This window comes from Eptatretus burgeri, chromosome 6, assembly GCF_056783735.1.
Source record: "Eptatretus burgeri isolate ZD-2024b chromosome 6, Ebu_testis_v1, whole genome shotgun sequence".
NCBI lineage: Eukaryota > Metazoa > Chordata > Myxini > Myxiniformes > Myxinidae > Eptatretus > Eptatretus burgeri.
Window position 1 is genome coordinate 14,719,708 of NC_140966.1, and position 27,523 is coordinate 14,747,230.

At 45.2% G+C, this 27,523-nt stretch overlaps 2 protein-coding genes across 8 annotated transcripts in view; one reads left to right on the plus strand and one right to left on the minus strand.

Annotated features, from left to right (window-relative positions):
* Window positions 1-4,384, minus strand: part of LOC147024337 (beta-parvin-like) — a 113,927-nt gene extending 109,543 nt beyond the window's left edge. Inside the window, exon 1 of the mRNA XM_085884150.1 lies at window positions 4,043-4,384. Within this exon, the coding sequence (XP_085740276.1) occupies window positions 4,043-4,157 (115 nt within the window). The 5' untranslated portion in view covers window positions 4,158-4,384. The remainder of the gene's footprint in view (window positions 1-4,042) is intronic.
* Window positions 4,385-4,473: 89 nt separating this feature from the next.
* Window positions 4,474-27,523, plus strand: part of SMPD2 (sphingomyelin phosphodiesterase 2) — a 128,521-nt gene continuing 105,471 nt past the window's right edge. For 3 of the 7 annotated variants that reach the window (XM_085884142.1, XM_085884147.1, XM_085884149.1), the window contains exons 1-3: window positions 4,474-4,795; window positions 6,354-6,431; window positions 6,587-6,683. In XM_085884142.1, the coding sequence (XP_085740268.1) occupies window positions 6,382-6,431; window positions 6,587-6,683 (147 nt within the window). In that variant the 5' untranslated portion in view covers window positions 4,474-4,795; window positions 6,354-6,381. Of the gene's footprint in view, window positions 4,796-6,347; window positions 6,432-6,559; window positions 6,684-27,523 lie in introns of those variants that run through there. The other 4 variants (XM_085884144.1, XM_085884145.1, XM_085884143.1 and 1 more) reach the window with 3 other exon arrangements.

Below are 27,523 nucleotides of genomic sequence, written 5' to 3' on the forward strand. Positions count from 1 at the left end.
TTTAATAACCTACCTAAAAAAAACATTGCAACGCACACCTTTGATTCTCCTACTAGACAAAAGGGACCTGTCTTCACATGTACTTAATGGAATAACTGACTTTTTGGACATCTGTACGTTTGAATGCATATGGTTTCCAGATTCGTAACAATTTATATGGATATATATAGATACAGCTCTGGGAAAAAAATAAGGGACCACTCCAAAAAAAATTTCAGTCAGCATCTCTACATGTATGGCAGCCATTCCATTCCAGTGTCTGTTGAATTCTAACACAGGCACACCTCATTCTACTTAGTGAGGAACTGATGAGGTGATCACCTGAACCGAATATTATTTAACAAGGAAAAGTATAAAAACCACTGCTGTGTTCATCACCATCCTCTTGCAATAGGACCAGCTGGATGGCAAAAACCATGCTCGTTGTCCCTCAAAATTAATTGGAATCAAAAAAAATAACTATTGGCCATGCCAAAAGAGTTGAAAAGAAAACTTTTGAGTGAGGAAAAGAAGGGTTCAATTCTGGCTTTATAGTCAGGCAGCATCTTGCACAAAATAAAGTCCCGTGGGATTTTTGGTATGAAAGCAAACCACCATGCTGGACTCTTCAAATATATATATATATATATATATATATATATATATATATATATATATATATATATATATATATATATATATATATATATATATATATATGCCCCGGTTAGAATAGGTGTACCATATCCCTGTGTGTCGTAAGAGGCGACCAGGGTTGCGTCAGGAAGGGCATCCAGCGTAAAAACCTATGCCAAATCATTATGCGGACAAAAAAACGAATTTCCATACCGGATCGGTCGATGCCTGGGTTACCAACGACCGCCACCGGTACTGGTGGTCAGCAGGGTACCAGTGGAAATTGTGCTACTGCTGGGCGAAGGAGGAGAAGGAGACGGGAAGGCGAGTCCGGAGGCAGTGGGAGAGGGGGAAGAGTAGAAGTGTGGAGGTGAGAGTTAGAACTGTGAATGTTGGGATGATGACTGGCAAAGGGCGAGAGTTGGCTGATATGATGGAGAGAAGAAAGGTGGACATACTGTGTGTACAAGAGACCAAGTGGATGGGGAGTAAGGCGAGGAGCATTGGAGGTGGTTTCAAACTGTTCTACCATGGTGTGGATGGGAGGAGAAATGGTGTCGGGATAATCCTGAAGGAAGATCATGTCAAGAGGGTATTGGAGGTGAGGAGGGTGTCTGACCGAGTGATGAGTGTGAAGTTGGAAATTGAAGGGGTGATGATGAATGTCATCAGTGCATATGCCCCACATATGGGGTGTGAGATGGAATATAAAGAAGATTTCTGGAGTGAGTTAGATGAAGTGGTGGAGAGTGTATCCAAGGATGAAAGAGTGGTGATTGGAGCAGATTTCAATGGACATGTTGGGGAAGGGAATAAAGAGGATGAGGAGGTGATGGGGAGGTACGGTCTCAACAAGAGAAATGTGGAAGGGCAAATGGTGGTAGAGTTTGCAAAAAGAATGGAAATGGCAGTGGTAAACACGTATTTCAAGAAGAAGGAGGAACACAGGGTGACATACAAGAGTGGAGGAAAGTGCACACAGGTGGATTACATCTTAAGTAGGAGATGCAACCTGAAAGAGATTAGTGACTGTAAGGTTGTGGCAGGGGAGAGTGTAGCTCGACAGCATCGATTGGTGGTCTGTAGGATGACTTTCGAGGTGAGGTTGAGGAAGAGAGTGAGGGCTGAACCAAGGACCAGATGGTGGAAGCTGAAGGAGGAAGACTGTTGCGTGAAATTTAGGGAGGAGGTGAGACAGGCGCTGGATGGTGGTAAAGATGGGTGGGATGATTGGGCAACGACAGCAGAAGTTGTGAGGGAGATAGCTCGGAAGGATCTGTGAGCAGCAATATGGGTTTATGCCAGGAAAGAGCACCACTGATGCGATGTTTGCTTTGAGAATGTTGATGGAGAAGTATAGGGAAGGCCAGAAAGAGTTACATTGTGTGTTTGTGGATTTAGAGAAAGCTTATGATAGGGTGCCAAGAGAGGAGTTGTGGCATTGTATGAGGAAGTCGGGAGTGGGGGAGAAGTATGTGAGGATCGTGCAGGATATGTATGAGGACAGTGTGACAGCGGTGAGGTGTGCGGTAGGAATGACGGACCGGTTTAAGGTTAAAGTGGGATTGCACCAAGGATCGACTCTGAGCCCTTTCCTGTTTGCAATGGTGATGGACAGGTTGACGGACGAGATCAGACTGGAGTCTCCATGGACCATGATGTTCGCGGATGACATCATGATCTGTAGGGAGAGTAGGGAGCAGGCTGAATCGAGCCTTGAGAGGTGGAGGTACGCACTGGAGAGAAGGGGAATGTTAGTCAGTAGGAGTAAGACGGAGTACATGTGCGTAAATGAGAGGGAGGGTGGTGGTATGGTGCAGTTGCAAGGAGTTGAGGTGGGGAAGGTGGATTGGTTTAAATACTTGGGATCAACTCTCCAAAGTAACGCAGAGTGTGGGAGAGAAGTGAAAAGAGAGTGCAGGCAGGATGGAGTGGGTGGAGAAGAGTTGCAGGAGTGATTTGTGACAGAAGGGTAGCTGCAAGAGTGAAGGGGAAAGTATACAAGACGGTAGTGAGACCAGCTATGTTGTATGGTTTGGAGGCGGTGGCACTAACAAAAAGACAGGAAGCGGAGCTGGAGGTGGCAGAGTTAAAGATGCTGCGATTCTCGTTGGGAGTGACGAGGATGGACAGGATAAGAAATGAGTGTATTAGAGGGACAGCGCAGGTAGGACGGTTTGGAGACAAAGTGAGAGAGGCGAGATTGAGATGGTTTGGACATGTGCACAGGAGGGAAACGGAGTATATCGGGAGAAGGATGTTGAAGATGGAGCCGCCAGGCAGGAGGAGAAGAGGAAGGCCAAAGAAGAGGTTCATGGATGCGGTGAGGGCGGACATGCGGGTGGTTGGAGTGTCAATGGAAGATGTGGAGGATAGAGCAAAATGGAGACAGTTGGTCCGCTAGGCGATTTCTAGCGGGAGCAAGCCGAAAGAGGAAGAAGATATATATATATATATATATATATATATATATATATATATATATATATATATATATATATATATATATATATATATATATATATATACACACACATACACAGCACGCACGCACGCACGCACACACGCACGCACACACGCACGCTGCAAAAGTAGGTATACAGTAAAGACTGTACTTTTATTCATTACTGTATACCTACTTTTGCAGCCCCCTGTATATACACAGTGGATTTAAGTGAGTTTATCTGGGATAACAGGGTGGATTAAAGCGAGTTTATCCGGGACAACAGAGTGGATTAAAGTGTGTTTATCCGGGATAACAGAGTGGATTTGAGCATGTTTATCTGGGATAACAGTGGATTTAAGTGTGTTTATCTGGGATAACAGAGTGGATTAAAGCGTGTTTATGAGGAATAACAGAGTGGATTAAAGCGTGTTTATCCGGGATTATAAAGGGGATTAAAGCGTGTTTATCTGGGATAACAGAGTGGATTTGAGCATGTTTATCTGGGATAACAGTGGATTTAAGTGTGTTTATCTGGGATAACAGAGTGGATTAAAGCGTGTTTATCCGGGATTATAAAGGGGATTAAAGCGTGTTTATCTGGGATAACAGAGTGGATTAAAGCGTGTTTATGAGGAATAACAGAGTGGATTAAAGCGTGTTTATCCGGGATTATAAAGGGGATTAAAGCGTGTTTATCTGGGATAACAGAGTGGATTTGAGCATGTTTATCTGGGATAACAGTGGATTTATGTGTGTTTATCTGGGATAACAGAGTGGATTAAAGAGTGTTTATCCGGGATTATAAAGGGGATTAAAGCGTGTTTATCTGGGATAACAGAGTGGATTTGAGCATGTTTATCTGGGATAACAGTGGATTTAAGTGTGTTTATCTGGGATAACAGAGTGGATTAAAGCGTGTTTATGAGGAATAACAGAGTGGATTAAAGCGTGTTTATCAGGGATAACAAAGTGGATTCAGACCTTCCTTGGATCTCTTCTTTCGGACCAACGTCCCTCCAATCTTTTCCAGGAAAGTCTCTTCCTTCTTTCCTTTGGAGTTCTGTCCATCGGGAGAGCGCGGTGGAGACGAAGTCATGACTGTAATCCGTATCGCTATTATTTTCGTCACGAGGTGGATTAAAACGATTTCACAAACGAAAAGCAAAAAAACTGCTAATTGTTCACTCTTGGCGAAGTGGTCACGCCGTGACTCCGTGACTCGGATGTAGAAACTCGCGCTGTCCCTCTTGGCGAAGCGATATAACAGAGTTCCGTGACCCGGATGTAGAAACTCTCGCAGTCCCCCATTGGCGAAGCGATATAACAGAGTCCGTGACCCGGATGTAGAAACTCTCGCAGTCCCCCATTGGCGAAGCGATATAACAGAGTCCGTGATCCGGATGTAGAAACTCGCGCTGTATCTCTTGGCGAAGCGATTACAGAGTGCCATGATTTCGTGACCGTATGCAATGTATCGTGATCCAAACTATATACACCGCATGAATGCAGAAATATTTTATCGAAAACGAATCTTGACATCGCTGTGACTTTCACGCGTCATCAAGCCTTTCTGTGGTAGTTTTATAAAGTTAAACCGTAAAAACTGCCTCATTGAGCGAGACAGACGGCTCATAACCACGCCCACATGCGGAGGCGGGGCAACATAGGCCCCGCCTTCTCAATCTCCTCCCACACCACCGACCAGGGAGAGCACGTCCCGCAAAACTGCTTCTGGTGATGATTTTTGACTTATAAGTGTTTTAAATCTCTGCTCAGCATTTTATATCGACCGTACGAGTGTTAAAAAAAATGTCAAAACGGTTTTATCTCCGATTATTTTGCCATGTTCTCGTTGTAATTGTAACAAAGCGATTAGAAGTTGTATTATTTATTTATTATTATTATTGAATGAGGAAATGTAAGTATTGTGTTGCAATATCGTTTATGAGTACGACTTTGACGGTTCGGTGCCATCTGCAATGAATACACGTTCCGCTTTGCCATTCTGGTGGCTGGACACCATTATGGGGTCGAATTACACATCAACGAGACATCAGTTTGGTTATGGTGTGAAAAGGCACTTCTCCACACCCACTAAGGAATGGTGTCAGGGACCTGTCATGGGGTCAGGGACCTGTCATGGTGTCAGGGACCTGTCATGGTGTAAGGGTCCTGTCATGGTGTCAGGGTCCTGTCATGGGGCCAGGGTCCTGTCATGGTGTCAGGGTCCTGTCATGGGGCCAGGGACCTGTCATGGTGTCAGGGACCTGTCATGGGGCCAGGGACCTGTCATGGGGCCAGGGACCTGTCATGGGGCCAGGGACCTGTCATGGGGCCAGGGACCTGTCATGGGGCCAGGGACCTGTCATGGGGTCAGGGACCTGTCATGGGGCCAGGGTCCTGTCATGGGGCCAGGGTCCTGTCATGGTGTCAGGGACCTGTCATGGGGTCAGGGACCTGTCATGGTGTCAGGGACCTGTCATGGTGTCAGGGTCCTGTCATGGTGTCAGGGTCCTGTCATGGTGTCAGGGTCCTGTCATGGTGTCAGGGTCCTGTCATGGGGCCAGGGTCCTGTCATGGTGTCAGGTTCCTGTCATGGGGCCAGGGTCCTGTCATGGTGTCAGGGACCTGTCATGGTGTCAGGGTCCTGTCATGGGGTCAGGGTCCTGTCATGGGGTCAGGGACCTGTCATGGTGTCAGGGACCTGTCATGGTGTCAGGGTCCTGTCATGGTGTCAGGGTCCTGTCATGGTGTCAGGGTCCTGTCATGGGGCCAGGGTCCTGTCATGGTGTCAGGTTCCTGTCATGGGGCCAGGGTCCTGTCATGGTGTCAGGGACCTGTCATGGGGTCAGGGTCCTGTCATGGGGTCAGGGACCTCTCATGGGGTCAGGGACCTCTCATGGGGTCAGGGACCTCTCATGGGGTCAGGGACCTCTCATGGGGTCAGGGACCTGTCATGGTGTCAAGAAGTCGATCGAATACAGTTCACCGTGCTTGGAAGTTAACCATTCCACTTTGAATGGTAACTTAGTGTTGGTTGTGGCACAATGAGTTAGATTGTTTGAGACATTGTATACGGTCTTGGCATCATTATTTCCAGTAAATGTTTTCACCTTCTGTTTGTGTCATGCCATGCTATTCCCCTGAACCCCATTTTAAATGCCATTAACTGTGGCTCTGTCGGGCGTTTAAAAAAAAATAAATCAGACATCGAGCAGTCTGCATGCTGACAACTGGTCTCTTCAAGTGGCTCATGTTGTTGCAAGGTGCCCTTTGTGTGTTTGTTTTGCAGGCTTCCACTGGCGCTGATTTCCTGAGACATGATGAAAGATATGCCATTTGATTTTAAAGTCCTTACCTTGAACTGCTGGTAAATGATTAATTCCCTCCATCTTACTTCCAATGATTTTATGAACCATGGTTCAACACTCGATCTAAAGAGTTCTAACGCATGCTGGTGGTTTGGTTTGGTCTGGTGTGGTTTATTTATTTTTTTAGTGTGTTGTAAATGGTGTGTGCATGCAGGGGTATTCGTTATCTGAGCAAACTGTGCAGTAAAAGGTACAAATGCATCAGCCAGAAACTCGGTGACGCGTCTCATGATGTTGCCCTCCTGGAAGAGGTACGTTCCGTTTTTATTATGTATGCCTTTCCATTTATTATTTAGCATTTTATAGACTACAGTCGCATCTTGACATTGCTTTTAGTTATTACTAGCAGGGGTATCCAGCATTGCCTGGTACTGTTCTAATCCTGTTGGCATTTTGAAGAAATCAATTTTTTGTTTTGTTGTGGGGGCCAAAAACACTTCTCTACACCCACTAAGGAATGGGGTCAGGGATCATTTAATATTACCTTTCACATAGCTACAAAGGCTTCGGCACTACAGAGATTTTTTTTTTAAACAGAAAAATCCCCAAAAGTATTTTAAAATTTTCCCCCTAAAACACTCCCCAGTACTCACTGATGAACCTCGGAAAGTTTGACGAAGATCCGTTTGGCCATCTTTGAGAAAAGTAGATTATGCATCGTTAAGTGGGGAGATAAAGACTTGATGAATGAAGAAATTCAAGGCCAAGTAGCAAATGTATTTCAATTGAATATTTAGGCGTCCATTATTTCTGTGGGTAGTGTGGTCACCTTGGTATTGGCCGTTCTGGTACAATTTCAGCAAGCATCGTACAGCATGGCAAGTTTTGGAGCGAATGACAGTTTGGCTGTCTTACATTTAATTGTGTGAATGTTCAATATTTTGCAGGGTCTTTCTCATCAAAGTGCATTAGATATTTTTAGATCCTCGTGGAGGATCTCTAAGTCTTACTCATGTTGTTGTTCTTCATCTTCTTCTTGTGGACTTTTTTGTTTCACAGCCTACAATTTTCATCGAAACTTCCTGAAACTTGGTGTATATATGTAAAAATACCCTGCGCAGACAGTAACCATCTCTGATTTTGAAAATTCCTCCTAGAAAAAAAAGTTATGACGTCAAAATATCTCCGCTAATAGAAATCGCCGAAAAACTTATCCCCGAAACTAGGCAAGCTTGTTGAATTCTGTTTGCAGAAAATCGAACAGGGCATTAGCAGAGATGAATTACCGCACATATGATACATCACTATGATGTCATCAATTTTTATGACGTCATTCCTATTTTTTGACTTTTTGTTTCACAACCCAGAGTTTTCATCGGATCTTCGTGAAACTTGCCATGTATATGCAGAAAGCCCACGCGCAGGCAGTAACCATCTCCGATTTTGGAAATTTTTCCTAGAAAAAAGTTGACGTCATAATATCGCCGCTAACGGAAATAGCCTATACCATTATCTCCGAAATTTGGCAAGCTGTTTGAATTTTGTTTGCTGGAATCAAGCCGGGCATTAGCACAGATTTATCGCAAACCTGATACATCACAATGACATCATATTCGTTTTGATGACGTCATCATTAAGAGGACGAGGCTCTTTGCTCATTAACCTCCACCATCGAAGATGGACGGAGGTTACTTTTTTCACCCCTGTCTGTTTGTTTGTTTGTGAACAGTATTACGGATTTCGACGAAACTTGGTGGGGGGATTAGGTATGGTCCAAGGATCATGCCATTAGGTTTTGAACTTGGTCCAAAGTCCAATATGGCCGCTATTGAATTTTTGTTTTTGCATTTCTACATGTTTTAAGTGATTTCCACCCCCCCCCCCCAAAAAAAAAATTGTTAGAGAAAAAAAAAACAAAATCTTGCAACTTTTTTTTCAACAAAATTTCGATTTTTTTTTTTGTTGCATTTCTACATGTTATAAGTGATTTCCAACAAAAAACATGCCAAAATTATAATTGCAGCTGATTTTGGAACTTCAGGTGGATATACCCACGTAAAATCAATTTCTGTCTCAAGGAATCTAGTTATGACGAATGAATTGAGTATGGAAAAGTTAAAAGTAAAAGGGAAAGTTGCAAACTATAACTCTGTGAGCACTGTTGACGTCAAATTGAACGAATAGGATAACAGGTTCACTTGAGTGACCTCGCAGTATTGGCGGCGGAGGTTTTGCACTCTACCGAGTGCTCCCTCTCTCGTTTTGGAGTGTGTATTATTGGTAGAAACAGGAATTCAGTGTAAAAGTTCAGTGAGGAGATATCATTGTGGGTGGAGCCGGTAACCTTGGCAACCATTAATTTTTTTGGATTTTCAAATAGTTTCTGGTCACGATCACACAAATATTCAATCACAGGTGAGATATATTTCTTTAAAAAAAAAATTTTTGTATACATTGTCTCGGCTCGTGTGAGAGCGAACACACAACGCACAGCAAGGGGCGCATGAGACAAGAGGGGCGGGAGTGGGAAGGACAAAACAGTGGGGAACATGGGGAATACAAGATGGACATTACAGGGACTTTCAGGAAGGAAAGCAGGGAATTTTAAGGAGGTGGGCTTGGGTGGATTATCGGGGGTAGAAAAGATCTCGGATTTGGATGGGGGATGATAAGAGGTGGTGGTGCACAGCTGTTTTGAAGGCCTGGAGGGAAGAATGGGATTGAATAGAGTGAGGGAGTTTATTCCAAAGGCGGGAAAAAAGAGGAATGAAAGACTGAAGGTGAGCAGTGATTCGTGATTTTGGTAGTTTTACCAGAAGGGGGTTGTTGGCGGACCTTGAGCGCCCTGCGGAAATGTGGTGGGGACAAATCACAGAGAGAGAGAGAGCAGGGGGGGCTAGGCTGGAGAGGAGATGGTAGAAGACAGAAAGACCACCGACCAGCCTGTGGTGAGAGTGAGAGGCCAAAAGACTCAGCCTCATTGCGGGAGATGCCAATGATCCGAAATGCCTTGGTTTCCACAGCGTGAAGCCGAGAAAGGTGGGAGGCAGGAGCACCAGTCCAGAGGGGAGAGCAGTACTCCATCAGGCTGCGGACGAAAGCTTTGAAAGTGGTCAGGAGCTCAGGTGGGCCGAGGAAGGACTTTGCACAATGGAGGATTCCCAGTCGGCGACTTTTCTGGATTTCTAACAATATTATCGATATCGCCAACCTCCTAACAATGTGTTATCTCAGGGGCCATTCAAAAATTACATCCCTAATGCATGGCAGTTGGGGTTTAGAGTTGGATGGCTGTGGGTTTACGTCCAAACGTAATTGAGTTTTACACTTACAAGGGGTTGGGGTGGGGGGGGGGGGTGTTTCCAGAGCCGTTATGTAACGACCTTTTTCGTTACATATTAAAACGAGCTGTAAAATAACTTTTTGGACTTTTCTGGATGAGTTTTCCTGTAACCTTGAATGAGGTTCTGATTGAGCATTTCTCTTTCAGCCATGGCTTTTCCGAGAGATCTCACTGTAAGCTGGTCAACGGACGGAAAAAAAAAAGTGATGCCACCTCCCTGTGAAGAGGAAGAAGATGCTGCAACAGGAAAATTGTCCATCTCGATGTATAAAACCGAAATGTTTTTTTTGTTTGTGACCTGACTGCTTTGAGCTGCCAAAGTTCATTCACGACAAAACTTTCTACGATCAGATTTTTAACCACGATGCACCTAAGTAGGCATTTTAAAGCGACATGAGGAGGTATTTTGGCCCATTATTGCTGTGTTTCACTCCAGAGTTAATTTACTTACTGAAGGCCCTGTCACACCTTGACGTTTTAGCCAGCGTATGGCAAGGTATCAAAATGTATATAAAACGCTGGCGTACCCTGAACTATTGATGTTTTTTTCCAGTTTTGGACGTATTCATAACGAGTTGGACGTATGCATAACGTATTAGTAACGTACACAGAACGTTTCGATAACATATAGATAACTTATATCAACGAATGCTGAGCGTGTTGTCGGCATTCACAACCTATGCCCAACGATAGTCTAACTTATGCATAGCGCGCGGCAGCATATCACCGACGATCATGTGGCGTAGCCTATTAAAAGGCTGCGGCTCGACGATTCAAATCATAACCGCACTAGACATCGAAGTGTCAAGCCGCTGTCACACCTTGACGTTTTAGCCAGCGTATGCCGACGTATGAAAAATTTGCCGAATACGCTGGCACACATCGAATACGTTATAGGTAAGTTTTGTATACGTTAAGAGTAAGCTGAAGCATGCTGGCATACGCTGAGCACGTCGACAAATTTTCAGCATGTTGAAAATTTTTCGACGTATGCCAGCGTATGACACACGTTCCGCATACGCTGGCCATAAGTTGTAGGCACGTTATGCGATCGTTGACACATGTCGACACGCGTTACTTGTAAGTTACTCATAAGTCGAAACACGTCGAGGTAATGTTTAGCGTCAGTGTTCCATACTCCCTGTTTTTTTTTTCTTTTCTTCGGCATCACGGCGATGTTGACACTTTGATTTCTAGTGTGGTTATGATTTAAATCGTTGAGCGGCAGCCTATTAATTATATCATATTATAACCGCAATAGAAATCGAAGTGTCAACATCACCGTCATGCCGAAGAAAAAAAAAAAACAACAAAAAAAACAGGGAGTCTGGAACACTGACGCTAAACATTACCTCGACGTGTTTTGACTTATGAGTAACTTACAAGTAACGTGTGTCGACGTGTCAACGATCGCGTAACGTGCCTACAACTTATGGCCAGCGTATGCGGAACGTGTGAGTCATACGCTGGCATACGTCGAAATATTTCAAGCATGTTAAAATTTGTCGATGAGCTCGGCGTACTACGACGTATGCCATCGTACTACGACATATACCATCGTACTACGACGTATACCAGCATGCTCTTAACGTATACAAAAACTTACCCAAAACGTATTCGACATGTGCCAGCGTTTTAGACAAATTTTTCATACGTCGGCATACACTGGCTAAATCGTCAAGGTGTGACAGGGCCTTAACGTGAGTAAATTTCTTCACTGCAGTTCACTCCTTTGCACCCTGTATGGTCTGTAGACCCTATTAGACCTTTTACACCCCTTAGACTAGGGGTTCCCAAACCCAGGGTCGTGACCCAAACTTGAACCCACCCCCTAAAAATCTCAGTTTTTGAGGGGGAGGGGGGGGTTCATGTCAAAAGCATTTTCTCTGACAATTTTTATCATAGGTACACTAGGTACCAGTATCATTTGGGTTGTGAGGCAAATGTGATTTCAAATTTTGGGTCATGGACAAAAAAGTTTGGGAACCACTGCCTTAGATGCTTTAGAACAAATTTAGACACCCTTTTGAGACGTAGAGACCGTCTTCAACCCTTTTGACACTTTTAAGCCCTTTTGGACGATTTCGGACCATTTGGCTACCTCAGACCACCTCTGCTGTTTTGCCCTAAGACCCCTTTAGACATTTAGATCCATTTAAGACCCGTAGACCCTTAGGCCATTTAAATGCCTGGTGTTGGCTTAATGGTTAGGGTGGTGGGCTTGGGATCCTAGGATACTGAGTTCAAATCCCACTCAGTTGTTGAATTAATACCAGGTGGGGTTGCTCTGCCTGTCATTCTCCCGAGGTCAGCAAAATGAGTACCAGCTTGCTGGTATACTGCGTCGAAGTGGCGACCCATCCAGGATTGTACCCAATAGCCCAGGAGACTGCTTAGGCAACACCAATGCTCTGCACAGAGTTTGGTCCCAAAGGATGGATGGACGGACCCTTTAAACACTTCAAACCCCTTTTTGACATTTTAAGACCCTTAAGTCACTTTAGACAGCTCTACATCCTTTAGAAAATCGAGAGATTCCCCATGAAAATAATTTTGATGACGTTTTTCGTGCACCATTCATGTTGGCGATGTTGCATCACCAGTTGCTGTGACAAATCGAAACTGATATCCCAAAGTAAAACTGATGTAGAAAAGTGAAACTGAAACAACTGATCTATGGATCATCGAGAATGAAATGCTGTGAGAAATACTGAATGGAAATTGCTGAAAGCAAAGCTCTCGGGAGTATAGAGAGAGGAGGCAAGTTGGGGACTGAAGTAGCGATGCGGAGAGGGATAGGTGCCTGTAGGTGGTCGGTTGGCATGGAAAGAACTTTGGTGATCTTCCATCAGGCGGAAGGCCCAAAACCTGCCTAAATCCGTTTCCCAGCCAAGCTTTCATAATATCACCCTCACTCCCAAGTCGAACTTCGGAGGTGCAACAAGCATGGATTGGAAACCTTCCCTGGTGGAATAGAATGAGGTTGCCAAGGTTACCAGCTCCACTTACTGTGATATCTGCACAATGAATATTTACACTGAATTCCTGTTTCTACCAATACACACTCATTTGAGGTGAGACGTCGACGAGCCAGTCGGTGATGGTTACCTGCTAGTATTAAATAAATGCAGCTAACTGTTTTATTACCCTGGACACGCGAAGTGAAAAGTGGGGTTAAGCATTTGGTTCACTTTGTCTGTCTGTCGACAACAGTCAGTTTTTGATCAAGGAACAACTTGATTTCATTTGAATGTTATAATTTGAACACTAATCAGATCACGGACCTGCAGTTTTGCGAATCTGTACCAGTCCTTTGGCTCTGAATTCGTCTCAATCACACACGCATAGAGAGGAGTGAGAATTTTTTTTAGTCTGCCGACCTGTCTTTAGTCTGCCTACCTGTCTAGCAGTTAAACAAAATTGAAAAAAATCACTCCAAACAGGAAACTTACTGTTTTTAAGGATATCTTAACGGACACAAACAACAGGCACTGATCACTAATGTAACGTGTTGATGAAACTTCCAAAATGTTTTTCTGCTACAACCTTTAAAATATTTATTTGATTTCAATTGAATTATACACTTGAACACTGCATAACACACATTGCCTTTTTGGTACTTTCACAAACCTTTTATTTTGCAGTACATGGACAAAATATTACGGCATCTTACGTTATTACGACCAATCAAATATGCCGCTCGCAGACCCTGCCCATGTCTTTTTGTTTTCTTAAGACTGCACGGGCTAAAGAGTTCAATGAACGAACTCTCTAATTATTACATTGGAATGAGCAGATAGTTTTACAGTGATTATTATGGTGTGTGTGTGTGTGTGTGTGTGTGTGTGTGTGTGTGTGTGTGTGTGTGTGTGTGTGTGTGTGTGTGTGTGTGTGTGTGTGTGTGTGTGTGTGTGTGTGTGTGTGTGTCTGTGTGTGTGTGAATTGATTTGACCTTTTTAAATCAAAGTTTGCTTTCATGTTGATAACTTCTTTTTTTTAAATGCTGAATAAAATGGAAATGAATTTGCATCACAAGGTGGTAAGATGCAATATCAAATATGCCTTCACTATGACTCAGAAGGGGATTGAAAGTTTATTATCTCCATGCTTTTTGAAAAATAACGGGTGGTGGGGGGGGGGTGAATATTGTAATCAGCTCCGTCCGTTCATCCATCCGTCATGCTATAATCCTCCTAAACATTTGAGCAAAAGTTCTCCAAACTTTGTAGTTATGATCACTACATGGCAAGAGGGTGCAAGAGCAGTATCATTTTTGGCCCCGCTCCTTGGGGTGGGGTCAAAAGTCCAAATACCAAAATATTCAATTATGGGCACACTTAAACATTTTAAAAATTAAACTTTTGTTAATGCAATCAGCATTGGGGGATGCATGAAATATGTAACAATTTTGGGGATTTGCACCCGTTTCATGCCCCAGGAGGTGTGGACTTACTGTCACAGGGGTCAAAACAGAAAAAAAAGGTTTTTAACTCAAAATTTTAGATTGGGTCATTCCTGGTGGAATTATTTGCCATCTTTCAATTGTGCTTTCAGTGGGAAGTGTGGGAATAAAACTTGCGATGGCGTGCCATCGACTTCCGTCTAGTTTGAACTTTAAAACGTGCTTGTTTTTCCATGGTCGTGGCACCGGTTTCTCCAAAACATGTTAAACAGCATAACAGTCTCAGATTACTGTTTTATTCTTTTCAGTTTTGGAGTATATATACTGAAACGCAAAAGAAACTTACCACCTTTTAAACCTTCAAGTATCAACAATAACACTGCTTGTAGTAAATGTGTGAACTTATTTGTGGACAATAGTGTCCTCACTGTCAGATAAAACGGTCACGGATGGTCACTTGAACCTTCAATGGTCACTTCATAGCACTGCTGTTGAACAGCCGTTTTGACTGTCAGTGATTAGCCAAGGGGTACGGGATGATTTTAATGAGCTGCACGTGATGTCTTGATATTGGCTTTAAAAAGGCCAGTGCAAAATGCGAATTTCAATCAACATGCCACTATTGTTAAGGGATCAACGGCAGTCTGCCTTGGGCACACTGCAAGGCGGATTGAGCTACCGTGAGGTAGCACGTCGCCTTGGCTATTCACACCAGACGATATCGGCCCTGGTGGACAGAGACACCCTCCACAACTCTGCAGATGACAGACCTCGATTAGGGAGGCCAAGAGTCACCACTGCAAGGCAGGACAGGCAGATGGTCCTAAGTCAGATGGCTTCAGACATTGAGGACTGAGTGGGACAGAATCCAGCAGCAATCCATCCAAAGATTAGGAGGCAGTATGTGCCGACGATGCACTGCCTGTATCCAAAACAATGGTGGCCACACACGGTATTGTAAGGGGACTGACATTGCACCCTGTGCTGTTCTGTACTGTAGAACAAACTTACGAGATGGTGTATCTTGGTCAAAAACTTGACATGTCATCAATAAAATGCCAATGTTTCAATTAGCAATTGTTTTTTGTTTTATTTTGAACTGTTACAATTTTATTACATTTCAAACAAGTGGTAAGTTTCTTTTGCGTTTCAGTATTGTTAACATCATGGCCTATAAATGCAGAAATGCATTTTGAAGGAAATTTTCTTATCAGTCAAATTACTTTTGGGTAACTTTCGAAGCCATATTAACAATGGCCAAAAGAAACTGATCATTAATTTCTTTCATTTTATAAGTAGCCTGTGGCTGCTGCCTGTGTTGCTGATGCAGTGTCCCTGTAGGTGAGAACAGAAATGTGGAATTTGGCCAGGGTGCCAGCGACAGCTCAATGACGCTACATGAACAAAGAAGGAACTGATAAAATGACTGAAAAATGACATGACTGCCCACGTGTATGTAAATTATAAAGATCAATTACTGCATGTGGATCTGATTAATGGGACATGGATTCAAATAATTCTTGGAAAAATAGTTTCTTGGTTACAACTTCTTTCTATTTCTGCATAATGTATTGAATCTATGAATGTTGATTGAGGAATACCAACGGCCGTGCGAAGTAAGGAGAAGTTGACATTTCAGGCAAATAACACTTCTTCAGAGGAAAAGATGCTTTAAATTTTGCTCCAACGAAGGGTTACCGCCCAAAACGTCAGCTCCTTGCTTCCCATGGCAGTGAGCTTACCTCAATGAACATTGTGTTGTTTCCATCCATTGTTCCACCTGTCTGCCGACACAGACCAACACTAATCTTCACAACATAGTTCTCCATTCTATTGCTGCATAAGATTGACATGGCAAAGCAATAATGATAAAAACAAGAATTGTATGAAAAAGAAGCAAGACCTCAAGCAGTTGGGAGCTGTCTACAGAGTGTATAATGTGAGACTACCACATTAATGTGTGGTTAAGAGACAGGAAGCTATGGTGTGTAACTTCATTTTGGGAAGTTAACCTTTGTGGTCACCTCTAGTGTTGCAGTTGCACAAACAACATGTCTGAGAGGTATTCCAATGACATGCGGTGATTATTCAGCATCGAGATGGCAGGCAGTTGTGCTTAATATAAACTCGTTTTTTTTTTAATGAGGTCATTTGCATTAGCAGCTATAAGATGAATCATAAAATGACTGTTCCAAACTTTAAGTGCAGTGCATTATTTTAGTATAATTAGGGTCAATTCAAGTGAAATTAACTCTGATGCAGTATCAAGGAACCTTCCCCCCTGGGCATTTCCAAGTCGTTATATTTTTCAGTACGTAGGTTTTTTTTTAATGCAGTGTCGAGGCTCATTTTGGAACCCGAACACAGTACAGAATGGATCAGGACGAAACATAATTAAACTAGAAGGGCACTCGGTAGAGCGCATACCTAAGCCCCGCAATGCCTGATCCATGAGAACATATCAAGCCCAATACATTTTTGAAATATCATGCTATACAGTACTATATTGTTTTTGGCCCGATCTCTCAATGGTGAAGAATCGCTTCAGTAAATTAAATAATTCTCGTATCCAGATCCGGCTCTGGATCTTCACAAAAATGAAATGAATTCATCCTTGCCACACACCCAACCTGTCCACCAAGTTTCGTCCGAATCCGTCCACAGCTTTTTTGAGATATCGTGCTGTATATAATTTTTGGCCCTATCTCTCAATGGTGAAGAATCACTTTAAAATTATAGTAGCCGGATCCGGATCTTCACCAAAATCTAATCAGTTCATCCTTGTCACACACCCAACCTATCCACCAAGTTTTGTTACAAATCCGTCGACAACATTTGAGATATCTTGCACAAAAACAAACAAACAAGCAGTCATAGACTGGTACTTACGAAATCGTCAACTTGACCTCTGGCCTTGTCGAATAAAAGTTGTCTCTAGAGAAGGTAGCGATGCACACCAGAAGTTTCTACGATGATTCTGCACCAAACCATCAAAAATCGTAACGCCGACTGAAGCAAAAATCTCCATTTCTCCACGCAATTATTTTATATTATTTTATCAAAGTCACAAAACCGTAATATTCAGCCATCCACCAACAATCTTTACATAATCCGACGGCTCAGCGAGTCAGGCATGCAACGATAACCTTTATTGGGATAAAAAAATGACTTTTAAACACCATCTTTATCGAAAACACTGTCAGCGTGTACACGCAAAACCATACGTGACTCAACGACGCGTCTGCTCTAGCGCACTGCACCACGTGACGACCCGTAACGCGCGAGTGAAATATTTTTTATACAATCTTAAAACGTCTCCAAAACATCCGATTTTACCAGAATTTCGACGACCGAGTGTTAAGCGTCCTAAGCGATCCCAAAAACCGAAGACAAAATTAGAATTGAAGTTAAAACGAACTCGTAATGTCGAGCGAAGCAAAAATACTCCATTTCTCCACATGAATTTATGGAATTGCGCACTGCATCACGTGACGACCCCTGACGCGCAAGTGAAATATTTTTATACAATCTTAAAACGTCTCCAAAATATCCGATTTTACCAGAATTTCGACAACCGAGTTTTAAGCATCCTAAGCGATCGCAAAAACCGAAGACAAAATTAAAATCGAAGTTAAAACGAACTCGTAACGTCGAGCGAAGCAAAAATACTCCATTTCTCCACGCAATTATTTAATATTATTTTATCAAAGTCACAAAACCGTAATATTCGGCCATCCACCAACAATATTTGCATAATCCGACGGTTCAGCGAGTCTCGCATGCGACGATAATCTTTATTGGGATAAAAAATGACTTTTAAACACCATATTTATGGAAAACACCATCAGCGCGCACACGGAAAACCATACGTGACTCAACGACGCGTCTGCTCGAGCGCACTGCATCACGTGACGACCCGTGACGCAGGAGTGAAATATTTTTATACAATCATAAAACGTCTCCAAAACATCCGATTTTTACCAGAATTTCCACAACCGAGTTTTAAGCGTCCTAAAGGCCCGGTCACACCTTGACGTTTTAGCCAGCGATGGCAACGTATTAAAATGTATCTAAAACGCTGGCTTACATTGAACTTTTGATGTTTTTTTTTAAAGATTCGGACGTATTCATAGCGACTTGGTCTTATGTATAACGCATTGGTAACGGACACAGAACGTTTCATTGTGTTATAGATAACTTATACCAACGAATGCTGAACCTGTTGTCGGCCTACACAACCGATGCCCAACGATAGTCTAACTTAGGCATAGCGCGTTGCACGCATCGCCGGCGATGTTGTGACGTAGCCTCTTAAAAGGCTGACGCACAACGATTCGAATCATAACTGCCGTAGAAATGGAAGTGACAACATCGCAGTCACACCTTGGCGATCTTGCCAGCGTATGCCGACCTAAGAAAAATGTGTCTAAAACGTTGGAGCACGTCAAATCCATCCACTGGGACCATACTCTGTGCAGAGCGTTGGTGCTGCCGAAGCAGTCTCCTTGGCTATTGGGCACAATCCTGGACGGGTCGCCACTCCGACACAGGATACCAGCATGCTGGCACTCATTTTGCCGACCTCGGAAGGATGACAGGCAGAGTCAACCCCACCTGGTATTAATTCAACAGCCGAGTGGGATTTGAACTCAGGATACTCGGTTCCTAAGCCCACCACCCTAACCATTAAGCCAACACCAGGCATACGTCAAATACGGTATGAGTAAGTTTGGTATACGTGAGTAGAACGCTAAAGTACGCTATCATACGTCGTAGTAAGTAGAGTACGTCAAGAAATTTTAAACATGTTCAAAATTTTACGACGTACTCGGCGTATGACACACGTTCCGCATGTGATGGGGATAAGTTTTACACAAGATATGTGGACGCTTACACACGTCCACAAAGGCTACTTATAAGCTACTCATAAGTCGAAACACGTCACGGTAATGTCTTTTTTACGCGAAACTTATTTCTAACTTATGTTTGACGTGCTTTGAACCAATTCTTTACGTAGTCCCAACACACATCGACGTATGTAGACGTATTCCAATAACGTCTATCGGTCGACAAAAAAAATAAGTTAACGTGTTTCTAGCTTACAACTGCCATATAAAGATGTTTTCCCAGCACACACACACACACACACACACACACACACACACACACACACACACACACACACACACACACACACACACACTTCCCAGTGGTTTTGGGAATTGGTATATAAAAATGCTGCTCATAAAAGGGGAACCCAACAGTGTTTTCGAGTCCTTTTTGAGTCGATGTCCATGTCAGCAGTAACAGTATCAGTATTAGTATTAGTATTAGTAGTACTTTGTTCATGTTGGCAGTAGTAGGTGAGTGTGAGGTGGAGGGTGTGGGTTATGATGGATCGTCCTTGCGTCCGCGTGTCCACGGGTAGGAGACATCTATTCACCATTGTTCGAAGTTCTTCGCGGCTAATTTTTTATGGGGCTTTTTCAACAATGAGCTATAGCTTGTTTTTACGATTTAGGTCTATTCATAACGGGTTGGACAAATGCACAATGAACTAATTATGTGCATAGAGCGCTTTGATTACTTATAGATACGATATACCAACGAATAATTATCGTGAAGCCGGCGTTCACAAACTATGCCCAACGATAGCCTAACTTATCCATATCGTGCGGCAGTTTATCTTTGCCGGTGACGTAGGGTTTGCTATTCATAGGCTGCCACTCAACGATTTAAATGGCTGCATCTCCACTATTGAAAGTAGAAGCTTGCGCTCAACAATTGGATTTTTTTACACTCAATGACTTTTAAATGGTACCACTCAGCTATTTTCATTGTTTACAATGAACGATTTAAATTGCTGTCACTCGTCGTTGTTTTTTGACGCTGGGGTTTGGAAATTTGAAGCGTTTCTTCTGAACGTGTTAAAACGCTCAAACTCGACTATTTTAAATAGACGCTGCCGATGGACAATTGGAATCGTAGCCAAGCTAGACATCGAAGTGTGAACATCCTCGTCATGCCGAAGAAAAGTTTGAAGAATGCTGCAAATAAGTATCCTGGCCATGGCCGTGGACGCTGACGCAAGGACGATCCATTATACCGACGTCTTTCAGCCTATGAGTAACTTAAAAGTAACGTCTGTCGATGTGTGGCAACGATCGCGTAACGTGCCAACAACACTTTAATCATAGGTTAGAAATAAGTTTCGGGTACGCTAAACATTACCTCGGCGTGTCTCAACTTATGATTAACTTACAAGTAGCATGTGTTGACGTCTGTCAACGATCGCAGATCGTGCATACAACTTGTGGCCAGCGTAGCGGAACGTGTGAGTCATACGCCGGCATACGTCATGAAATTTCTAGCATGAAAAGATTTGAGGACAACCAAAAAGTACAACGTTTAAAGCCAACGTACAACGACGTATGGCAGTGTTTTTCAGCGTGCTCTCAATGTTATCAAAACTTACCCATAATGTATTCAACGTGTGCCAGCGTTTTAGAAAAAAAATTCAAAAATGGGCATACGTTGGCTAAAACGTCAAGGTGTGACCGGGCCTTAAGCGATCGCAAAAACCGAAGACAAAATTAAAATCGAAGTTAAAATGAACTCGTAACGTCGAGCGAAGCAAAAATACTCCATTTCTCCACATGAATTTACGGAATTATGTTTGACCTCACTGTGACCATGACCTTTGACAGATTTTGACCAAAATCTAATCAGCGATAGCCATCACCCTCCTGAATCACGTGGTCTAATTTGACATTGGTAACTTCTTCCGTTCTCGAGTTATAACTTTTTTTTGGATGTTTGACCTCACTGTGACCTTGACCTTTGTCCGATTTTAACCAAAATCTAATCAGCACTAGCCATCACCCTCGTGAATCACGTGGTGTAATTTGACATTGGTAGCTTCTTCCGTTCTCGAGTTATCGTGTCTACAAACACAAACAAACACACAAACAAACAAACAGAAACGGAACTGGTCAATATAATTACGAAATCTTTAGATTTCGTAAGTAACAAACAGAGGACGGAAGTCATCAATATACTTACGAAATCTTTAGATTTCGTAAGTAACAAGAACAAGTCTTCATGCAGAGCACGATACTTGCAAAATCAAAAAAACAAATTTGACCTCAAAAATAATTGGTGGTTGAAATCAATGACCAAATATGTAACTTCAAATTTCAAGTGAATCATATGAAAATTGACAATTTTAGAAATTCGGCCTATGTTGACCTATTGGCCAATGTGGACCTCCAAAATAATTGGTGGTTGAATTCAGTGATCTGAAATATATATCCTCTTCAAATTTCAAGTCAATCGGATGAAAATTGAGGATTTCAGAAATCTCACCTAAGTTGTAGACCTTTGGCCTCTGTTGACCTTTTGACCTCAAAAACAATAGGCTTCTTCCTGATGACAAACTCCACAATGTGGTGAAGTTTCGTGAAGATCGGTTTTAAATTGCGACCTGTAGGCGACAAAAAGGCAATAACAAAATCGACGAACCAATATGCTTGAAAAATCTTCGATTTTGCAAGTAACAAACAGACGGAAAGGGGTGAAAGCATAACCTCCTTCACCTTCAGTGGTGGAGGTGAAGATAAATAGAATGAAGGTGGGGGAAACACATCAACAGCAGCCAAAATAGGACACTTGGAGAACTATGAGATGTGGGGAATAATGACAGCAGGCAGAGGACAAGGGTGAACAAGATGGATACATCCGCAAACTCTCAATTCACAGAAGTGGAAGAAAAAATGTGGGAAGGGTTAATGGGAATTGAAATGATCATGATCATGGTTGTGGATGGGGATGAAGTGAGATCGTGAAGAAAAGCTGGATTGACGAGACTGAGGAAGTTGGTTCCATAGGTGGGGACAAAAACAGGAATGAATGAGTGGAGGTGAGCAGTGATTCCATATTTTGGGAGTTTCACCAGAAGGAGTTCACTGACAAATGATGTGTGCCCTGTAAAACCCCAGTTGGGGGAGGGAAGGGGCGGCAGCATGGAAAGCGCAAAAGGTGCAAGACCAGAAAGGAGGTGGAAGAAGAGGCCACCACCTTGTCTGCAATGGGAAAATGATCAGCCCAGAGACTCAGCTTCATCACAGGATATTCCAATGACCTTGATGGCCTTAGTTTCCACATTGTTAAACTGAACAAGGTGTGAGACAGGGACATCTGCCGAGAAGGAAGAGCAGTTCTCCATGAAGCTGTGGATGAAGGCCTTGTTGGTAGATAAAAGTTGAAGTGTGCCAGGGAAAGACTTTGCACAACGGAGGATGCCCAGTGGCTTTTGAGGCCAACATGTGCATATATATGTGTATGTGTACATGTGTGTGTGTATATATATATATATATATATATATATATATATATATATATATATATATATATATATATATATATATATATATATATATATATATATATATATATATATATATATATATATATATATATTGTTGTGGTTGACCAAATTCGCAAACCACCATTCAGGTCCCTTAGGTGAGATATCTCGGTAAGTATATGTGTAGTTAGGCCCAAACCCGTTGTCTAGAGGGAATAAATGTCATTCATGAGGGCTGCGACTCTTCAGGATAGCCGTTTTTCTTTTACTATCTTTATTTTGGACCAGCCGCCATTATTACCACCACCAACCACGTCTCAACAGCCATCACACAACAACCACCAACCACAACGCGGCCATCACACAACCACCAACCACAACGCGGCCATCACACAACCACCAACCACAACGCGGCCATCACAACAACCACCAACCACAACGCCGCTTCACCACAACCGCCACGACCTTTACCGTCACAACTCGCCACCATCGCGTCACCGTCATCTCGCGCCACTCGTGGGCACCGATGCTGGACTTGTGTATGGCGCGCACCGAGCAGCGTGTTCAAAAGCATCGCGGACTTTCCGAAGAAAAACGGATCAAAAACGACTCACGCCCACTTTTGTTCCGTCCAATCGGTGAGCGAGGGGCGATTTGGCCCCGCCTCCAGGGCGTTGGAGGGCGGTCGCTATATGCAAATTCATGGATCAAAAAGCATTCACGCCCACTTTTCCTCGGGCCAATGGGGAGCGAGGTGAAAGGTCGGAGGCAGAGGGTCAAAGATGAAAGAGCGAAGCCACGGGGCTTATAAAAACGACTGCGTTCGTCAGAAGAGGGCAGTTTGCAGTTGGCAGTTCGCAGTTGGGAGTTCGCAGTTGGGAGTTCGCAGTTGGGAGTTCGCGGAGTCGGAGTGAAGAGGACGGAGCTGTGGAGAGGCAGCGGCGGTGAAGGCGGTTGAGGGGGTGCTCGCGTCGGATTCGGGGAACTGCAGAGGGAGAGGCCGGCGGCGCGACCGAGGTCGTGGTGGAGACGCTCGTCGCGGGACCCGAGATTTTGTGAAATCCTCCTTTCCCCGAGCATCAGCAACCCCCTCCTGTTTCCCCCCCGCGCTGAGATAGTGCGACAAAAGGGGGCCCCCTTCCCACCCCCTACCAGACACTGTCCGCGAGGCCCGCGGAGTTGAGGCACCACCGCCGCTCCGCGTCTCATCATCAGACGGGTAGGCCCGACACGGTCTCGGCCCCAGGCCCGCCTACCCCCCTCATCCTGGAGGGTGGTTCTCTTTTCTTTTGCTTTGGGAATATGTGTTGTCGGCGCCGTCTGTGAAGTAAAATTGTATAAGTGTTGCCGAGTGCCTGGTAGTCGGATAGATCTGCATTGTTGCATTTGCTTTTTGTCTTCTTCTTTTACATGTGCTTTTGGTGGAATTGTATATGTGTGCTTTCCGTTCATCGCAAAATAAATGTGCTTATTGTTGAGCTGTTTTCCCGCTTCGCTTCGTCATTTCTTTCATTGAATCCCCATCTTGCTTCACGTAAAGGGTTGGTCGTGGGCTAAGACGCCTGATAATTAATCGAACCGTCGAGGCCGACGAATAACACCGCTCGGTTATCCCGATAGTACGGAACGGGTCGCTTAAGTGGCCCGTGTCCGAAGTCGACCTGCGGCGAGGTGCGATCGCCCGGTCTCCCCTCCGTGTGGGTACTTAGGTAGGTCGAATTTGGCGAGCAACCCTATCCCACGCGGGGGCCGATTGGCTCGATCGCGGTGAGACCGAAAGGTCCACCCGTGACTGGTTCCCGGCGTTAGTCCGAGAGGGTCACGACTGGATTGTCCGTCCGGTGGGCGACGTGCCGCGATTCGAGTTACGTGGCCGTTCGCACGCCGGCGGGCGCGAATCCGCAACACTGGTGTCAGGTCGTGCGATACAAACCCATCGCCCTCCTCACGGCACTGGTAACGGAGAACGGGAAAACGGGCTGTCCTGTCTCCAATTAAATTCACGGGAATCGGTCCAGGGGTGAGAGAAGCGACCCCCGATTCCCTCCAAATTACGAGCGAGCTAAATTAACCCTTTAAGAGAAGCAAGATGGCGTCTCAAGGCGAGCGGGAGCCGGGGGTATTGGAAATGGATGTAGAATGTGTAGAATCCATGGCTCAGGATGAAATCCCCTTGCAGGAAATGTTAATTGTACAGGAAAACGAACTCGCCCAACTGAACCCAGAGCCCGAAATGGGTGCGGCAGCGGCCGCGGTGTATGACACCTCCCCTCCCCCTCTCCACCAAAACCCTTCCCCAACCCCTGCCGAAACGGCTCACTCAAGCGCACCCGACATGGCCCAGCAATGCGCCATGCTAGCGGAAATGACAGCAAGGATGGATGCGAATACAGCGAACATGATCAAGCAAATGAACGAAAAGATGGATACATACACTAATGAAATTATAAACGAAATGAAAGGCATGAACAAGCACATGAAGGAAGAAACGAAAAAGCTCCGGGGTGAGACGCAGAACATGGGCCGATGCCTGCAGGCGGGCATGAAGGCCGTCAGCAGGGAGCTTAAAATGGCGACTCCACGTGGAGGAACGAACGAGCTGGAAGGGGGTGCAACGGCTGTCGGGCCCGCGGTGGAGGCGGGTAAGGAAAAAGTAATTCGGGAGAGAAGAGACGAGGTGAAAGTAATTGCGAGGGAGAGAAAAGAACAATTAATACGGAAAGCAAGGATGAGGTACGCGGAGATCGTGAAAGAGCAAGGAGTGAAAAACAGGGAAGGACGGGAGCGACTTAAAGAGAAAGCAAGGTTGACCAACATAAAGATAAGGGAAAGACGCCAGAAAGAAGCAGAGACCAATAGACACGAAGAGACGACAGAAAGAATAAAATGTATAGAGACACGGGAGATAGAGGGTGAATTGGACAAGGTCAGTGACGCACACACACACACAGAGGTAGTGGAGGATAATGGGGGTGAGCTCGCGGACTGGGTAGAGACCCGGTGCGAGCAGTTGGATGGCCTCCTCCAGGAACAAGGGGAGGGAGTATGCCCCCTTGAGGCGAGTCACGACCAGGTGGGTTCGGTCGTGCTTTGCGAGGTCGAGGGGACGGGTGCTGTGGACAGGTGCACGGAGAGCTTGGGGGGTATAGAGGCCCCGGAGACCCTTGTGGGGACACGAATCCCCAGTGTAGTTGTCCCTGTGTGTGTGGTGCAAGGTGTGAGTGCGTCCCCGTGTGTGGAAGCGACCCCGTGTGTGAGTGGTGTGGTGGCGATGGTGCCAGAGTACGTGCTTCCCAGCACGCCGTGTGTGGATGAGGCACCGTGTGTGGAAGAGGCCGTGTGTGTGGATGGAACGGCCAGTGTGGATGAGGCACCGCGGTTGAGTGCCCCCGCATGTGTGAGTGAGGGACGGTGTGTGGATGAAACACCGCGGTTGAGTTCCCCCGCGTGTGTGAGTGAGGCACGGTGTATGAGTGAGGCACGAGTGAGTGGAAGGCCGCGAGTGCGTGGAGCCACGTGTGCGAAAGAGGTAGCATGCGTGAGTGAACGGCCGAGTGCAAGGGAGACCGTGTGTGTGAGAGAGCGGTATGTGAGGGAGATGTCGGTTGGCATGCGGGAGCACGCAGCCGCGTCTCCCGGTATGAATGTAATGGTGTGGAGTGTGAGCGTCGTAACACGCAGGTGTGCGTGGGTGGAATGGAGGCGACGACGGAGACATGTGAGGAAAGAAAGCCGAGTAGCGGCTGTAGTTGTTTCGGGGACCGTGCCGGGTTCACCCAGCAGTGAGCACGAGGTCCGTGCTGTGCAACGCACGAGGCCACCACGTGCTCGCTTGCGAGAGTGAAGTCCCGGTCCGGAAACGCACGCGGTGGATTTGCCGATCCCGCGGACGGACAAAGTTTAGGCAGGATAATGGATTTGGACCGGACGGGTTCTCCACGCGATCGTGTGTGTTAAGCTCCAACGGGCAAGGCACATGTGTTCGCGTGGGGAACCCCTCGAGACGTGGGGCTTGTGTTTTTTTTATGCGCACGGTGACGTCATGGCTGCACGTGGGGTTGGAATCCGGCAGGAGGGGTATCCCTGCCGGATGGTACCGTCCAAGGAGGGACAAGGTACACGTGCAGCTGCATGACGTCACGGGCAGGTGCAAAGTGCGCGAGCTCTGAGTTGCCGCGCTGGTGCTGCGCATGTAAAGAAAAAAAAAAAGGAAAAAAAAAGCAAGCCTCACTTTCGGGTGCACAGGATTCCCGGGCGAGGGGTGGAAGACCCCCTTGCCTGGGCACAGGATGGAAACTAGTTAGGGGGAAGGGTTAGCTTAGTTAGACCGACTTCATGGGGCAGGGGTAAGTCCTCATGGAGTCCGTGGAATGGATTAGTTAGAGGGATTGTAGCCAGATTTAGGATGGAAATAAAATGATTTATTTGAAGACAGTGACAGACTTGTGAATGTGTAGAGGGGACGTAGTTTAGCTACGTAGGTTAAAAGGAACGTGCTGTAGTTTAAGGGACGACGTGGGAGCACGAGTTAGTTAGGGGAGGTAGTTAGAAGGATGGCAGAGTTCAGTGGTGTGTGTGTTGAAGAGTTGGTGAGTGAAGTGGAAGCATGTGCTTGGTGAGTGAGTGAGGCCAGCGGGTCTGTGTGAGTGGAGCGAATGGGGAATGCATGGTGCGATGAGTGATTGGGGGGAGGAGTGACTCCCGCCCAAGGGACCCCGGGGTCAGTGTAGATTGAGTTAGGGGGTTAGTCAAATTGAAAAATGGAGGTCGTTTTGTTGTTGGTGGGAGTGTAGGCTCGAAACCCGTTTGGAGGGGTGCAGGAGCCCTGTTGATGGGCTGGGAACGTGGCTGCGAAAGGTGAGTATCGCTGAGTGGGTACCCCGGGCACCAGGCTAGTCGGCCGTGGTAGGCCAAGGGCCCATGGGGGGCCGGGATAGCGTAGTGGGCACGGGTGCGCCTGCTTGGTGCGGGGGCCCGGGGCGCCATTAGCCGCGTGGGCAGTGTTGTGGGCACGGGTGACCCTCGGAAAGGGGCCTGGGAA